Source organism: Anabrus simplex, chromosome 1 (assembly GCF_040414725.1).
Source record: "Anabrus simplex isolate iqAnaSimp1 chromosome 1, ASM4041472v1, whole genome shotgun sequence".
NCBI classification, from domain to species: Eukaryota; Metazoa; Arthropoda; class Insecta; order Orthoptera; family Tettigoniidae; genus Anabrus; species Anabrus simplex.
Genome location: NC_090265.1, coordinates 1,367,288,407 through 1,367,307,501, shown reverse-complemented (window position 1 = coordinate 1,367,307,501; position 19,095 = coordinate 1,367,288,407). Strand labels below are relative to the sequence as shown.

Sequence of the window (19,095 nt, the reverse complement as noted above, 5' to 3'; positions counted from 1 at the left end):
GGTGATAAAACTAGTGAGCAAATTTTATCCCCTTATAACACAGGAAGTGAAAACAAATTTCATAGCCAATTATTTAAAAAATACATTCTTAGTAACAGCATCCCCTTCTCATTCAGAATTCACAATACTCCTCAACAAGATTTAAAATCATGTTTGAAATAATAGACCTATAAAATCACAGGATTGTTGAGAGTAACTGTAGTGAATTACTTCCAAAACAATCTAATTTAATAATAATGCAATTTTAAAAATGTAATTTAAAGATTAGTTTCAAGAATTTTTCCAAACCCTGTATGTGAACTGTGGTCCAATAATTAAGAAATGATATTCTGTACCACTTATTGTTACATCATTTGCGGCACTGGTTGAATATGAAATTGTGATTTTTAATGCAAAATCGAAATATTCTAATTGTGATCCACACGAAACTTCACAGCTCCATTGATGCTTTGATGGCTAGGATCTCACGTGTGCTATCAATTTATGAAATAAGAAAACTTGGGTCTAAAGTGATAATGTCTCAAAATAATTTCAGAGTTTCCATTTCTGAACTACCACTATGAAAGAATGTGTAGAAATATTGAATAACATAGTTTTAGTTGTAAAATTGAAAATTATGGAATCAGTGTAATGTTTTATATACATCTGAGCATGATGAATACCACCTTTAAATTGTTCTGTATTTCTGTGGCATGGCATGGCCAACAAAATACTACAGGTAGCATTTGTTTAAAAAATGTATTTACTAGCACCTCAATTGAAACGCTGGTGTCTTACAAAATATTATATGTTTTATTGGCAGAGCACAGAAAATCACTAGATGTCAGATGGAGGCACGATGTGTGTGCAAGGGAGGGAGCTCGGAACGCACTAAAGTAGCTGGGCCCAGCGGCTGGAGGGGCAGCAAGTGTGCAATCTTTCCTGGTGAACGGCGAACAGTGTAACGATGTCTTGCTCTGCTCTGGTTGGGGTAACAGCTACAACTACACACGGAGGCAGCATCTTCAGTGATGGAGTTGGAGTCGCCTCCTGGCTGGCCACTGAGGATAGAGCCATTGGCAGTAATTACATCTCCTTCCAGTCGAACAGCCCCTTGTGCTGCCTGTGAACAGAAAAAAACATTTGATACAATATACTCATTGTCATTTAATTGGAATTTTCTTTGAGTAAAATATTAATATTACTTTATAAAAGGAAATGTGCATCTGTGCCCTTATCAAAAGTTAACATTCTTAGGCAGTATTGGTGGAACTAACTTCTCAGTAAATAAAAACAATTAATCAGTAAGTAAATTATTGTCAACACAGAAGAGAAGAGAAGAGAAGAGAAGAGAAGAGAAGAGAAGAGAAGAGAAGAGAAGAGAAGACAAGAGAAGAGGCGAGGCGAGGCGAGGCTTAAGACTATGTTCCACCAACACCCCCCGCCCCTCCTTCCCACAAGGAGTAACATCCCCAAAGGGCCTTGGCCTACCGAGTGACCGCTGCTCAACCTGAAAGCCTGCAGATAATGACTTGTCAAGTGGTCAGCACGGCGATTCTTCTCGGCGGTTATCCTTGGCTTTCTAGACTGGCTAAGATTATGTTGCCATTCTCCTAACATGTGCAGCAAGAAATTACTAGCTTTTAAAAGGAGTGTTCACTGTAGAATCAGTTTCTTAACAGTGAAGGTTACTTTATGTTAGTATTTGTGTGTAAAAATGTATAATAGTAGCTGTTCCATTTCTAATAGTTATCGTTATTCATAAACAGCTTCTCTAAATACATATGCGTCTGTATGATAATAATGTAGTTATAGCTGTACTGTTAATTTTTAGATATTGCTTGTGTATATATGCCTATCTTTTAGTTTTAATCTAACAGCAGAAAGTGAAAAGAGAAAAAGTTTTGGCAAATGCATTCCTATCAAGAGACAAACTTGGGATGTTATTTGTCATGTACAAGAGTACTTTGAATGAAAGACAGAAAAAAATGGTCCTCTCATTTCTGTAAATAAAGTGCTAAATACAACTGCAGTTGCGATTAGAGTAAGGAGGAACACTGTAGTTAAAACAGGAAAATATGGGTATGATTTAGAATTAACCCAGTCAGAAACAACTGGATTAGGAACACCTGGAAAGAAATGCAGAATAGAGAAGAGAGTTAAAAACACTGACTCTTTCCAGCAGGATGCTATACGATGTCACACATATGCATATTGTGAAATAAAACTATACCCGACCATCACTAAACTACATGTATCTCTCAGATATGCTTCATTCCTTCAAGGTGGGGAAACATTGCTTAGGAGTGTATACAACGAAAGGTTTCTGTTAAAGAAAATAAACAGTACAAAAATTGTAATGGGTAAAGTAGACATTTCTGCTTAGCAATGTAGGTTTTGGAGGGAGTTACTAATGCATGATTTTTAAGAGATAATTTGGCTGGATAAAACTTTGGTCAATGCCAACCATTGCATGACTAAAGGCTAGACATATGACATGGTTGGAGGAGTAATGAGCATCCGTTGGCTAAGGGGGGCAGGATTATTTTTTTATATGCTGAAACATCCAGGAGCTTTGTGTCAAGTAGCTGTCTCTTCTTTAAATTTAAGAAAATGGGTGATTACTATGAGGAAATGAACCATGAAATGTTTTCCAAATATTTTACAGTACAATTTAAGCAATTTACAGAAACCTTCTGTGATTTTTATGGATAATGCAAAATACTGATCACTCCTTTTAACCAATGGCATCCAATAAAAGTATGCAAAATATTGTATCACTCCTTAATTTTAAACAAGGCTCTGAAAATGGCATCCAATAAAAAATGATAGACTGATCAATTCACAGAAATGTACAGGCAGCAGAAGATCCGAAGAAGGTAGAATTAATGAAACTTGTTAAGAAACACAAGTCCCATATTCCATCCTAAGTAACTGATGACATAGCTTCAAAGAATGGACATATGATACTAAGGGTGCCGCTGCCATAACATTGATATTTTAATCCTGTTGAGCTAATATGAGTTCAAGCAAAGGATTATGTCACCTGCCAAAACAAAGGCTTAATTGTGTCATTTGTCATAAAGTTGATGGAAGAAGCTCTGGATTCGATAACGAGTGAGAATTGGAAACATGCTGTGCTTCATATTGTAACGGGTTGGCGGGGTAGATAAATAAATAAATGGGTACAGCACCTGGCAGCGTCCTATTTCTAAGATTTATTAACTAAGCGCTACAACTACAGATTTACACACATACAGACGATAGCCGAGCCACAAGTTACACACGTACACGGTCACACACTTACAGTTCGCTCTCTCTCTCTCTCTCTCTCTCTTAGTTTCTCTTATGTTCCATCTACAATGACACACACACATACACACAGAGTCATCGATTATTTGCAGTACACTCTCTCAGCCACTCAGTCACACTCGTTAGCGCTGTCACGGTCCACAGCCTACACATCAGCCTTGCAGGTCGGGATAGTATCCGCTGTTCACTGTCCGTCGAACCCCGTTCGCGGTCTACACACGTCGTCTCCTAGTGTTCCCTTCTTCGCCGCTCCAGAACACTCCAGGTTCTCCTCCAGCAGCCAGCCTCAAGGGACACACACACACACACACACACACACACACGACGTCAGGGGAACAGGCACGAGTCCTCGGCTCCAACAGGCTGATACTCGATCAGGCTGACATCTCAGCCCAGGCTACCACTGACTGCGCTCTCCGCTCACTCACCAATTCTCACCGACTAGCTCTTACTGACTCCTCTGTAGGCAACTAACTGCTCTTTTATACCTGCGCCAGCCGTTCTGGAATAGTCCGGATGTTCGATGGATCGAGGGACCTCGCGAAATAGAAGACTCCAGATTAGTCTTCCAGTCGTTTCTGTAGTTCGCTGCGGCGCGACCGCAAATAGAAGTGAGAAGGGCGCTGGGAGCGCTTGAGTGTTGCTCGCGGATTGGCGCGCTCGAGCGTAAGGTGGGTGGGGCGATGGGTGACGGCCCCGGCGCGTAGCGAGTTAGCATGGCCGACTCGACAACCATTACATTGCCCCCTCCTTAAGGCTGCTCGTCCCAAGCAGCTCCACGATTCACTGCAATACAGTTTGTTCGGTTGGCCACCACCTTCCCATGGGGGATCTGCTGGGTCCGGTCGACTGTGTCCTCGTTCCCGGTGGTAACGATCAGCAAGTCCTCGCGTGGCAGCCGGAACTTCAGTGGTTTTCCTTTCGTCCACACCCGCGTCTACTTTCAGGGCTTGAGCGCCTTCGTAGTCCTCTGGTGTGATGCCCGGGACTGGTTTGCTCGTCCCAGGTTTAGCCCTGCTGGATTTCCTCTTCTTCCGGGGTGCGGAATTTGATGTTCGTACCGGCACGCAGCTTCGTGCCGGAACAAGTGTCCTAGTCAGGTAGCATCCTCGTTCGTTGGTCATCGGTTCGTCTTCCATTGCTGCTCCGTCTCCTAGTAGGGGTCCCTCCAGCCATGCCGTTGCAGTCGCTGCCTCTGTCTCGTGGGCCATCATCAGAGCCAGTTCGTAGTTCTCTTTCCTGCCGATCGTCCTCCCTGGACGGATCTCAGCGCCACATAGTTTATCACAGGTGTCAGCCGCCTCGAGCTCGGTGTCACCTCGCGATAACTCTTCCACAGTCACGTCGCCTAGTCGCTCGATCTCGGTGTCGATTATCCGCGGCGTTATATCTGTGCGCTGAGTCCTCTCCTGCGACTGGACTCGGTAGGCGGCTCTCTGTTGGTGGACACCGCAGCGTACGTCGAGCACTCCCATAACCTCCTCGTAGGTCGAACTTGGCTGGGGGCTGCGTTGTACACGTAGTCCGGCGATCAGATATTCGGCACTCTTCTTGGACGTCGATCCGGTCTCGAACTGGGTATGGCGTGTTCTCTTGGAAGTAATCCCGTCGTCCCGTAGGTTTTCCAACTTCACGATGGTGGAGCCGCCGTCGCTGCTAGCAGGATTCATTCGCGTCTCCACAGCCATCGTTTCTGCACGCAGGGCACTCACTTCCACCTCTGGGCCTCGAACTCCGGACTCCACAACCGCGAGCATCTCTTTGGATCCCTTCTCGTCCAGTTCGTTGCCATCCCGCTCGTCGTCATCGTCGACCTCGGTTTCGAGAGAGCGCACTTCGTCCTCACTCTTCCGTTCACTCAAATCGGTTTTCAGCTGGTCCGGGTTTGACCTCCGCTCAGATCTCAGTTCACTAATGAGTTCGCCATAGGAAGATAAGATTTTGTTTTCAAGCTCACTAAACTTGCTTAGAAAAATCTGGAGCTGTTCGGAATTCATTTCGCTAGTAGATATTTCTGTCGACTACAAAATTCGCTACCAGGTACTCGATTCTGACACCAGTTTTACGTAAAAGTTTATCCACTAGTTTATCACACTTGTCCATCCCACTTCTGACGCCAGTTATAACGTGTTGGCTGGGTACTTAAATGAATACATGTGTACCGCACCTGGTAGCGTCCTATTTCTAAGATTTATTAACTAAGCACTACAACTACAGATTTACACACATACAGACGATAGCCGAGCCACAAGTTACACACGTACACGGTCACACACTTACAGTTCGCTCTCTCTCTCTTAGTTTCTCTTATATTCCATCTACAATGACACACACACATACACACAGAGTCATCGATTATTTGCAGTACACTCTCTCAGCCACTCAGTCACACTCGTTAGCGCTGTCACAGTCCACAGCCTACACGTCAGCCTCGCAGGTCGGGATAGCATCCGCTGTTCACTGTCCGTCGAACCTCATTCGCGGTCTACACACGTCGTCTCCTAGTGTTCCCTTCTTCGCCGCTCCAGAACACTCCAGGTTCTCCTCCAGCAGCCAGCCTCAAGGGACACACACACACACACGACGTCAGGGGAACAGGCATGAGTCCTCGGCTCCAATAGGCTGATACTCGATCAGGCTGACATCTCATCCCAGGCTACCACTGACTGCGCTCTCCGCTCACTCACTCTCTAACTCTCACTCACCAATTCTCACTGACTAGCTCTCACTGACTCCTCTGTAGGCAACTAACTGCTCTTTTATACCTGCGCCAGCCGTTCTGGAATAGTCCGGATGTTCGATGGATCGAGGGACCTCGTGAAATAGAAGACTCCAGATTAGTCTTCCAGTAATTTCTGTAGTTCGCTGCGGCGCGACCGCAGATAGAAGTGAGAAGGGCGCTGGGAGCGCTTGAGTGTTGATCGCGGATTGGCGCGCTCGAGCGTAAGGGGGGTGGGGCGATGGGTGACGGCCCCGGCGCGTAGCGAGTTAGCATGGCGGACTCGACAACCATTACAATATGAATGAAATGAAAGAATCTATGAGGAAAAATTAAGTTTTTGTGGAAGAGAATGTGACAAGAAACATTGTTTCTCTGGAAGGTTCCAGCAGTTCTGATGAAGATGGCAACATTTCTGACACGCAAGTGACTTGCAGATAAGTGGTGTATTCCCAATGAAGAATTATTACATAGTAAATACCCACATATTAAATCTGTAGTCATGTATTGACTATGTAATAAGCATAGCTTGAAAACCTTGCTGCCAATACTGGACCTATGTTTATTTGTTATCTTTCACCCGCCCGTCCACCAACATTTCTGTCAGCTGTCTGGCTGATAGCAGGCTTCACTCAGCAGCTACGAGTGCATGGAACAACAACAGCGAAGAAATCTTCAATCTTTTAGTGGTCAATTCTGATTCAGACTGCTCAGTAAATTTGGACAATGATACAAGTGATGATGTGCATAGTGATTGTTCAGAAGAAAGTGTCAACGAGGAAAATCTTCATTCTGTATCGAACTGATGGGATATTAGTGATGACATAAGAATTACAAAAGTGAAATTATGTGAAGGGGTTAATTTTGATATAAAAGTGAGAAGCGAAGTTTTGAATTTTGATGACCCATACAAGGCATTTCTTCAATTTATGCCATGTTCAGTGTATGAACATACTGTAACAGAAGCAAATAGATATGCTGAGCAGTGTTTAGATAAAACATTTGATTTTCCTCCACGTTCGAGGTATAATCGATGGACTGAATGCACAATAGAAGATATTCAGGCAATGGTGGCTATTGATATTGGGATGGGATTACAACCATGAAATGAATGGGATTGATAAATTTCATCAACTGAAAACTATGTATTTTTACACAAGAAACTCAAGTGGTATCAGGTCTTGTGGTATTTTCTCATTGAAACCGCACTAATAAATGGAAGAATACTGTACTATAAGCTTCAAAAAGAGGGAAATTAGTGGTCCTGATTTCAGAAATTCTGTCATAATGGGACTTCTACGAGAGTATCAATGCAGTCCACCGGCAAAACGAGGAAGACCTTCTGATTACATATGATACCTCAAGTGTGCCTGACAGAGAGGCACTTTCTTGGGGAGCAGCAGGACAAGAGTCACAAAACTAATTGTGTTGTTTGTTCTGTGTTACCTGCAAAATGTTCAAAGAAAGGAAAGGGGATGTGCAAGAGAAAGCAGACAATTTTTTTTTTTTGTAAGAATTGCCCAGGACAGCCTGCAAAATGTCCAGTTCTATGTTTTGAGATGTATCACAGTACCGGTAATGTGTGTTTCAAGGTCAAATGTCACTGCTAGTTTGCCAAAGAGGAGTTGAAAATGGTGTTGTATGTCACTAACCTTTAAAAAAATAAAGTTTCAGTTCATTTGGAAAATACAAAAAAAAAAAAAAATTGCATTTTTCTGTAAGTGTTCTGTTTCAAAATAGCACAGCAAAAGAGTTAATAACATTGATAAATATTTATTTATTATTTCCACAAATTCTAACCTTAATTATGCTTTACATAATTATGTTTTTAACATATTTTGATTTGAACATTTGGTTGAATACATTAAAATACATCTCTCCTAATGTATTTTGCCATGAAGAGGCCTTCATTGATGAGTAACACAAAGTGACAACATGAGTATCTGCCTCTCTTAAATGCCAATCCCATTCTAGTTTCATGAGGACAATAGATTTGTTAGTTTTTTGATTAAGTCTAACATTGGTAAACATTATGACGGAACTTACTGCACAATCTAAAGAGTTTAGAAAGTCAAAACGGTATCTTGTTCTTTAAGAAATTTATCAATTTATATTAGTAACAACAGTAGTACCAATAGCTGGTGGGAGGGGTTTGGGGGGGCATGTCCCTATCAATATCCCCGCTTTTTTGTGGTCTGATTGTATGAATACAGATAAAGTAAAAAATGGTCTAATTGTATGAATACAGATAGAGTTTAAAAATACATCTCCAATAATAATAATAATAATAATAATAATAATAATGAACTTATTTCTAAACTGTGCTCCCTCCAGATGAAGGCTGCTATGTAAAATAAACAAGGGATCAGAAATAATAGACATTTCATAAGAATCATAAATGACAATAAATATATACAGTACTTATCTATATATATAAAATAACTTGTCCTGACTGACTGACTGACTGACTGACTGATTCATCATCGCCGAGCCAAAACTACTGGACATAAAGAAATGAAATTTTGGGCATAGATTCATATTAAGATGTAGGTGCTCGCTAAGAGAGGATTTTTTGATATTCCATCGCTAACGGGGTGAAAAGGGGGGTGAAATTTTAAAATGAGTGTGTCTATATCTCAAAACTTTAAAAGTTTACAGATGTGAAAATTGGTATTTAGAATCTTCTTTAAAAATAAGGAAACACGTATTTTTTTGTTTTCAGACAATCCCAATATGAGGGGTGAAAAAGGGTGAAGAAGGGGTTGAATGCCTTTAATCCGGATACGCTACTTATATCTCACAAACTGAAGATATTACAGACCTCAAAATTGGTACTTTTGATCGCTGTGAAAAATAAAGGAACACATATCTTTTGTTTTTGGAAAATCCAATTAATGCGAGGGTGAAAGGGGGGGGGGGTGAATTTTTAAAATGAGTGCATCTATATCTCAAAAGTTTTAAAGTTTAGAGATGTAAAAATTAGTATTTAGAATCTTCATTAAAAATAAAGGAACACGTATTTTTTTGTTTTCGGAAAATCCCAATAGGAGGGGTGAAAAGGGGTGAAAAATATGTTGAATGCCTTTAAAGAGAATACATATATCTCAGAAACTGAAGATATTACAGACCTCAAAATTGGTACTTTTGATTGCTTTCAAAAATAAAGAAACACAATTTTTTTTGTTTTTGGAAAATCCAATTAATGCGAGGGTGAAAAGGGGGGTGAATTTTTAAAATGAGTGCATCTATATCTCAAAAATTTTAAAGTTTAGAGATGTAAAAATTGGTATTTAGAATCTTCATTAAAAATAAAGGAACACGTATTTTTTATTTTTGGAAAATCCCAATAGGAGGGGTGAAAAGGGGTGAAAAATGGGTTGAATGACTTTAAATAGAATATCTTAGAAGCTGAATATATTACAGACCTGAAAATTGGTATTTGGGATCTACTTTAAAAATAAAGAAACAGGTATTTTTTCGTTTTGGGAAAATCCAAATAATGGGGGGTGAAAAGGGGGATGAAATTTTTAAAATGAGTGTATCTAAATCTCAAAACTTTTAAAGTTTATAGATGTAAAATTTGGTATTTAGAAATCTCCCTTAAAAATAAAGAAACACGTATTTTTTTGTTTTCGGGAAATCCTAATAGGAAGGGTGAAAGAGGGTGAAAAATAGGTTGAATGCCTTTAATGAGGCTACTTATATTTCAGAACCTAAAGATATTACAGACCTGAAAATTGGTATTTGGGATCTACTTTAAAAATAAAGAAACAGGTATTTTTTCGTTTTTGGAAAATCCAAATAATGGAGGGTGAAAAGGGGGGTGAATTTTTAAAATGAGTGTGTCTACATCTTAAAACTTTAAACGTTTACAGATGTAAAAATTGGTGTTTAAAATCTCCCTTAAAAATAAAGGAACACGTATTTCTTTGTTTTCTCTAAATCCCAATAGGAGGGGTGTAAAAGGGTGAATAATGGGTTGAATGCCTTTAATGAGGATACATATATCCCAGAAACTGAAGATATTACAGAACTGAAAATTTGTAAATGGGATCTCCTTTAAAAATATAGAAACACGTATATTTTTGCTTTTGGAAAATTCAATTAATGGCGGTTAAACAGGAGTGGCAAATTGGGGTGAATTTTTTGAAAGACTTTATCTACAGAATATCTGAGAAGCGTAAAATGTTACAGTCGTAAATAGTGGGTATTTGGAATCTCCTGTAAGTGTAAAGAAACATAGGTGATTTGTCTTTGGAAACTCCACTTAAGGGGAACTAAAATGGGGTGAAATTTTAAAATGAGAATTTCTACAGACTATCTCAAAAAACTTAACATGTACAGAAGTGAAAAATGGTCATTTTTTTATCCTATTAAAAATAAAGAAAAGTGTATTTTTAGTTTTCGGAAATACAACTTGGGTAGTGGGGGGTGGGGGGGGGAAAGTGACTGAAAATAGTGTTGAATTCTTTTAATTAGGCTACTGATATCTCAAAAATGAAGATGCTACACACGTGAAATTTTATTTTTGGAATCTGCTTTAAAAGTAAACAAACACGTATTCTCGGAAAACCCAATGAAGGGGATTTGGAGTGTCAAAGGATAGAAACAATTAATTGACTTAATTGTATGAGAATACATACATCTAATAAAAACTAAAGTTGTTACAGACGTGAAAATTGGTATTTTGATCTCCTTTAAAAACAAAGAAAAGCGCATTTTGGGGGGGAAACAACCTTGGGGGGGGGCGGGAGTGAAAAGGAGTTGAATTCCTTTCATGAGGACACATAAATCAAAAACTGAAGAGGTTAGAGTGGTGATAATTGGTATTTAGAAGATCCTTTACTATTAAAGGAACAAGTATTTTTTGCTTTAATATCACTTTGTGAGGGGGGGGGGGGAGTGTGGAAGGAAGTTAAAAACATGAATTATTTCTAAGGGGATACTTATATCTCATAACTGAAGGTAATTACGTGAACATTGGTATTTGGAATCTCCTTTAAACATAAACAAACACGCCTTCTTTTAATTTTTGGAGGGTGGGGGTAAATAAACTTAACGGCGGTGGGGTGTAAATGGAGGTGAGACCAATTGATTTTACTGTTCGTAATGTACTTATAAGGAGCCTCCGTTGCTCAGTCGGCAGCGCGCCGGCCTCTCACAGCTGGGTTCCGTGTTTCAAATCCCGGTCACTCCATGTGACATTCGTGCTGGACAAAATGGAGGCGGGACAGGTTTTTCTCCGGATACTCCGGCTTTCCCTGTCATCATTCATTCCAGCAACACTGTCCAATATTTCATTTCATTTGTCACTCATCGATCATTGCCCCAGAGGGGAGCTTCGGCAGCCGGCACAATTCCTATTGTCGCCGCTAGATGGGGCTTTATTCATTCCATCCCTGATCCTGTCGAATGATAGGAAACAGGCTGTAGACTTGCAATGTACTTATTCTGATCATAAACCGATCATTTTTAATCTTTCCTGGGTTCTTTTTCAACAGCCATATTTTCCTTCGGAGAACGTTCCTAGATTAGAGTAGATTCTCCTGGCATATAAATAAAAATTTAAACACATTTGAAATAAACGATAGGAATGAGATTGGCCGTCAAATTGTTCACCTCTATAATAAGGTCAATAATACACGGAGGTATGTCATTCGTATCGCCAGAAATTCCGCACACTTGCCTACGCGCAACAACGGTGCTGGTCACATTGTTAGCAATGACAATGGCAGCAGATGTATTTTACCGCCAAGTAGCGGTCTTGCATATTGCTGTGGGGTCCAGAACATATATAATAATAATAATAATAATAATAATAATAATAATAATAATAATAAACTCAGGAAGATGCTTAAACATAAGAAGTTCCAGGACAGATTATCAACAAAGAAGACTGGCGCCCTTTGGACAAAGGAGAGGAAGGAGCAACACAGCCTGAGGATGCGCAACTACTGGGCAAACATCAAAGCCCATTCCAAAATGCAATAGTTGAATGTCGTGGTCCTTAGCTGGCCTATACGAAACAATAATAATAATAATAATAATAATAATAATAATAATAATAATAATAATAATAATAATAATGTTCTGGACCGTCGTCAAATGTGCGGACCGCGCTGGAAACGGGTCCTGGACGGGCAGGCTCTAATGACTAAGAATGCAGTCCGGTCGCGGGTTCAGTACCGCCAAGACACCCAAGACGACACCACGCCTGATCTGAAGGATTTGTTCCATATTAAAAATGCTTTTAGGAAAAGATGGCAAAGATTTAGGGACCCAAGTGACCAGGTGGTATACCGGTACCTGGAACTAGCCCGGGAAGTACGAAATCGATTGCTGGAAGGAATGATTGAAAAGTGGGAGGAAACTTCCAGTAATCTATTAGAAAACGAGTCAGATCGAGAATTTTGGCTGATTCTCTCAGAAAAAGAGTCAGATCGCGAATTTCGGCGGATTATACAGTATATAAAACAATAAGCATTAAAATATAAATTTCAGTATAATACCGTAGCGAAGCACGGGTATCATGCTAGTTTTAAACATAAAATTCACTGACTTAATGTATGTTATCCATGGAACATGGTAAATTATTTTTTCCTACCGAGTACAACACAGATAATTTTTCAGAATGTGAAGTGATTCTTTGAGAGTGCATGATGCCACTCATTTGATGAACAGATTGTCTAATCTTTATTCTCAACACAATTTTATGAGTAAACTAGGAATTGTTCTTTATTACTTACAAAGTACATTCAAATCTTTGCTTGGCTGAAAAATACATTAATAGGTCTAATAATAACATGAACTTATTGTATTTGCAGTAAAAACACGATGGGTGTTCTCATCAGTGGCATATGCTGGAATCAAGATGTGGGCTACCAGTAGACTTAGGTTACCCCTTTTTGATGGTTGGTGTAGTGAACGTCAAGCCTTCAGCATTTTTAAGTGCAGCCAATAGCCAATGGAGAAGCCTGTTGTGTTGTGGAGGCTGCTTCACAAACTACTGGCCTGGCCTCTGCTACTGCCAATGCTCAACCCCTGATGTGGAGATGGTAGTCTAAGGTTTAGAATTAAAGTCTGGTTTTGTGGCTAAATGGATAGAATGCTTGCCTTTGGTCCGATAGCCCTGGATCAATTTTCAGAATCAACCCTTCATACTGCTAATTCCCCTGGCTTGTGGACTAGATATTTATGACATCTTTGCCATTCATTTCATCCTCATTAGGACACCACCAAGCCTATATAGATGCCATGCACCATTATTATTATTATTGAAAAAAAAACCTACAACCTGCCCTCCAGCCACCGACCGGGCCAGGATGAAATGAATGAATCATACATAGGCTATTAGTATGATGGGGTCGCCACTCCCAAAGTGATTGTTATTATTATTATTAAATACAAATGCTGAACTTTACAGCGGTCATACCCATCGTTCACTGGTTTATTAGCTTCCTCAGGAGATCAGTGGTGGTGTCCAACCCACGATCACGGGTTCGATTCCAACCAATGAAAGAGAACCTGAAAGATTGTATTCCATTTTAGCAGATCTATCTGTAAGAAGAAAACTGTATTACTCCTATAACAGCAGCCCTGCATTGTCTTTCTACAAGGTTGTAGAAGTAAACGAAAGTGAAATATCAGTACTCTGTCAGAAGTATGACGTGAGGAAGTATATACAATGAATAACGCATGGTTGATAGTTAGCAGCCCCCACTCCTATCCAACAGGCAGCAGCAAGCCACTCAGTGCGAGTAGAGGGGAGAGGGACGAGAGTCTGGGTTGCGATATCAGTCTCCGATGCCTAGCTCTCAAAAGTATGTGCAATGTTTTTTCTCACTGCTTTCAAGTTTTGTAAATGGAACAATGTGCCAGATTCTTACATTATAATGTGCTTTAGACTTCCATCATTCTCAACTGAGGTTTGGGCTTCACCGATAGCCTTGGTAGCCCTCGGTATATGCTACTGGTTGTCATGACAGTTGCTGTGGGTTCAGTGAATGGTATTTCTGATAGAATATACTGTAGACTGACTGATGTGTTAAAAGAAATTCAGATATTGTGATGGGTTTACAAAGCTTTTAAGAATTAAACATTGTAAATATTACATGGATATACTGATCTCTTGGATTCTTTTTGGTTCCTAGTGCCCCATCAGAATATATACAGTAGCTAATGGCGCCAATGGTAGCAGTTGATATAGATGTTGATTCCCATAGGGAATCTGAAATATTTGTCCTGAATGAGCAAATTTATAATACCAATATAAATGGTCCGTTATTGGACATTACAAATTTTCCAGCTAGCTCATTCTTGGTTGCCAGCGTTTCGCCCTCGTGTGCTAGGGTGGGCTCATCAGTTGGTACCTAGCACACCTACCAATACGCTGGCTAGTGCATACCGTGGAGGCCACTGCGTAGGCTAACTGGAGCCACCGGCAGTGCCAATGCACTAAGAGACTTTGTCTCATCACTAAAAATTGATGCCTGCTTGGCCATCAGATGATATAGATGTTGATTCCCATAGGGAATCTGAAATATTTGTCCTGAATGAGCAATTTATACTAGCCAGCGTATTGGTAGGTGTGCTAGGTACCAACTGATGAGCCCACCCTAGCACACGAGGGCGAAACGCTGGCAACCAAGAATGAGCTAGCTGGAAAATTTGTAATGTCCAATAACGGACCATTTATATTGGTATTATAAATTTGCTCATTCAGGACAAATATTTCAGATTCCCTATGGGAATCAACATCTATATCATCTGATGGCCAAGCAGGCATCAATTTTTAGTGATGAGACAAAGTCTCTTAGTGCATTGGCACTGCCGGTGGCTCCAGTTAGCCTACGCAGTGGCCTCCACGGTATGCACTAGCCAGCGTATTGGTAGGTGTGCTAGGTACCAACTGATGAGCCCACCCTAGCACACGAGGGCGAAACGCTGGCAACCAAGAATGAGCTAGCTGGAAAATTTGTAATGTCCAATAACGGACCATTTATATTGGTATTATAAATTTGCTCATTCAGGACAAATATTTCAGATTCCCTATGGGAATCAACATCTATATCATCTGATGGCCAAGCAGGCATCAATTTTTAGTGATGAGACAAAGTCTCTTAGTGCATTGGCACTGCCGGTGGCTCCAGTTAGCCTACGCAGTGGCCTCCACGGTATGCACTAGCCAGCGTATTGGTAGGTGTGCTAGGTACCAACTGATGAGCCCACCCTAGCACACGAGGGCGAAACGCTGGCAACCAAGAATGAGCTAGCTGGAAAATTTGTAATGTCCAATAACGGACCATTTATATTGGTATTATAAATTTGCTCATTCAGGACAAATATTTCAGATTCCCTATGGGAATCAACATCTATATCATCTGATGGCCAAGCAGGCATCAATTTTTAGTGATGAGACAAAGTCTCTTAGTGCATTGGCACTGCCGGTGGCTCCAGTTAGCCTACGCAGTGGCCTCCACGGTATGCACTAGCCAGCGTATTGGTAGGTGTGCTAGGTACCAACTGATGAGCCCACCCTAGCACACGAGGGCGAAACGCTGGCAACCAAGAATGAGCTAGCTGGAAAATTTGTAATGTCCAATAACGGACCATTTATATTGGTATTAATGGTAGCAGTATCAGAAGTGTATTCAGTAGTATGTAAATTATATTAAATTCAACTCACAGTAGTAACTGAACACTTGCTTCTTGTCTGTGGTCATAAAAACAAATAATCATCTCCAATATATTCCTACTAAAAAATTGAGAACTGAAGACCACAATAAGAGTACAAGCTGAGGGCTATTGCTTTCTTCAGTAAGAGATTAGAGATGCCTTCTTTCTTCACTCTGATGTCTGCATTCTATTTTTCTTCCTGGAGGTTATTGTTCATATCTTGGAAGCATTGGTCAACATTTGCATAAATTGTGTCTTGTAGAGTGCTTTCTTGCACTAATTTGAGATCTTATAATCTCTGATTATTTATTAAAATCAATTTGCTTGCTGGATTAACTTAATTTTCCCTTGATGATCTATACTTGATTACTGTATTTTAATCAGTTCTGAGATCCTGCATCGAGTTCGATTCCCAGCCCGATCAGGGATATTTATCTGAGGGCTCATTCGTGGTTCATTCAGCCATGTGATAACAACTGACAGAGATAATAGCCGCAGTGTAGAAAGCAAAGAATAATATCCGAGAGGATTCATCATGGTGACCATGTGCCACCTCATAATCTGCAAGACTACAGGCTGAGTAGTGGTTGTTCAGTAGGCCAAGAAGCATTAGCACTACAGTGCGATGGTAGGAAGGGGGATACTTTTATATCATACTAGCAAGATACCCGTGCTTCGCTACGGTATTATAATGTATTTATAATCGAATGCTTAATGTTTTATACATAATCTGCCAAAATTCGCGACCTAACTCGTTTTCTGAGGGAATTCACCAAAAATTCGTGATTTGACTCGTTTTCTGAGAGAGTACGGCAAAGTTCCTCCCATTTTTCAACCTTTCTTTCCAGCAATCAATTTCTTGCTTCCCGGGCTATATCCAAGTATTCCACCTGGTCAGTTGGGACCCTAAATCTTTGACATCTTATCCTATAAGCATTTTTAATATGGATCAAATTCTTGAGAAGATCTGGCTTGATGTCATCTTCGGTGCCTAGGAGGTATTGAACCCGCGGCCGAACTGCAATCATAGTCATTACCCGGCCAGGACCAGTTTTCAGCGCGGTCCTGACATTCTGACGACGGTTCAGAACATTATTATTATTATTATTATTATTATTATTATTATTATTATTATTATTATTATTATTATTATTGATGGTCTGGAACCCACAGCAAGATGCAAGACCGCAAGGCTGTAAATTAAATCTGTTGCCATTGTCATTGCTGACAATGTGACCAGCACCATTATCGCGTGTAGGCAAGTGCACGAGATTTCTGGCGACACGAATACCTCTGTGCATTATTGACCTTATTATACAGGTTAACAATTGCATGGTCAATTTCATTCCTATAGTTTATTTCAAATCTGTTTAAATTTTTATTTATATGCAGGAAAATCTACTGTAATCTAAATTTATGTTCTCCAAAGGAAAAGATGGTTCTTGAAAATGAACCCAGCAAAGATTAAAAATGATTAGTTTATGATCAGAATAAGTACAGTATGAACAGTAAAATCAAGTGGTCTCAACTCCTTTTCATCCCACCGCCGTTAAGTCGATTTACCCCACCCCCACCCCCGCCCGCCCAAAGAAAAGGAGAAGGCAGGTTTCCTTATGTTTAAAGGGGAATCCAAATACCAATGGTTACATCTGTTACCTTCAGTTCTGAGATATAAGTATTCCCATAAAAGGAATTCACATTTTTTAACTTCTTTTCACACTCCCCACCACTCCCGCTAAAATAAATTGTTTCATTAATAGTCAAGGATCTTCTAAATACCAATTATCACGACTCTAACATCTTCAGTTTTTGAGATATGTGTTCTCATAAAAGGATTCAACTTCTTTTCACCCCTGCCCCCCAAGATGATTTCCCCCCAAAACACCCTTTTCTTTGTTTTTAAAGGAGATCCAAATACACATTTTCACATCTGTAACAACTGAAGTTTTTATTAGATGTAAGTATCCTCATATAATTAACTCAATTTTTCAATTTTTTTCACCTCCCCCCTCCCCTTCATTGGATTTTCACAGAATACGTGTTTCTTTAATTTTAAAGCAGATTCCAAATACCAATTTTCACGTCTGCAAAATCTTTCGTTTTTGAGATAATAGTATCCACATACAAATAATTCAAGTAATTTTTCAATTTCCCACCCCCCTTAGGTGGATTTCCGAAAACAAAAAATTTGTATTCCTGTATATTTAAAGGAGATTCCAAATACCAAATTTCACATCTGTAACATCTTCAGCTTTTGAGATATCAGTATCCTAATTAAAATAATTCAATCCCATTTTCAGTCACTTTTACCCCTCCACCCAAGTGTTTTTTCAGAAAACAAAAAATACATGTTTATTTATTTTTAATAGGGGTAAAAAGTATTATTTTTCACTTTGGTAACATGTTAAGTTTTTGAGATATACTGTAGAAATACTCATTTTAAAATTTAACCCCCTTTTTAGTTCCCCTTAAGTGGAGTTTCCAAAAAAAAATCACTTCTCTTTACTTTTACAGGAGATTCCAAATACCAATTTTTACGCCTGTAACATTTTACGTTTCTGAGATATACTGTAGATATAGTCTTTCTAAAAATTCACCCCATATTGTCACTCCAGTTTAACCCCCATTAATTGAATTTTCCAAAAACAAAAAATACATGTTTCTTTATTTTCAAAGGAGATCCCAAATTCCAATTTTCAGGTCTGTAATATCTTCTGTTTCTGAGATATAAGTATCCTCATTAAAGGCATTCAACCCCTTTTTCACCCTTCCCATTGGGATTTTCTGAAAACAAAAAACACTTTTCCTTATTTTTAAAGGAGATTCCAAATATCAATTTTTATGTCTGTAAACTTTAAAACGTTTGGGATATAGATACACTCATTTTAAAAATTCACCCGCTTTTCATGCCCCAATAATTGTATTTTCTAAAAACAAAAAAAATACATGTGCCTTTATTTTCAAAGGAGATCCCAAATACCAATTTTCAGGTCTGTAATATCTTCTGTTTCTGAGATATAAGTATCCTCATTAAAGGCATTCAACCCCTTTTTCACCCTTCCCATTGGGATTTTCCGAAAACAAAAAATACACTTTTCCTTATTTTTAAAGGAGATTCCAAATATCAATTTTTATGTCTGTAAACTTTAAAACTTTTGGGATACAGATACACTCATTTTAAAAATTCACCCACTTTTCATGCCCCCAATAATTGTATTTTCTAAAAACAAAAAAAAATACATGTTTCTTTATTTTTAAAGGAAATCCCAAATACCATTTTTCAGGTCTGTAATATCTTCAGTTTCTGAGGTATAAGTATCCTCATTAAAGGTATTCAACTGCTTTTTAACCCTTTTTCACCTCTCCAATTGGAATTTTCTGAAAACAACAAAATACATGTTTCCTTATTT

At 39.4% G+C, this 19,095-nt stretch overlaps 1 protein-coding gene across 1 annotated transcript in view; it reads right to left on the bottom strand.

Annotated features, from left to right (window-relative positions):
* Nucleotides 1–823: 823 nt before the first annotated feature.
* Task6 (TWIK-related acid-sensitive K[+] channel 6) overlaps nucleotides 824–19,095 on the bottom strand; it is a 431,294-nt gene continuing 413,022 nt past the window's right edge. Inside the window, exon 4 of the mRNA XM_067152421.2 lies at nucleotides 824–1,102. Within this exon, the coding sequence (XP_067008522.1) occupies nucleotides 824–1,102 (279 nt within the window). The remainder of the gene's footprint in view (nucleotides 1,103–19,095) is intronic.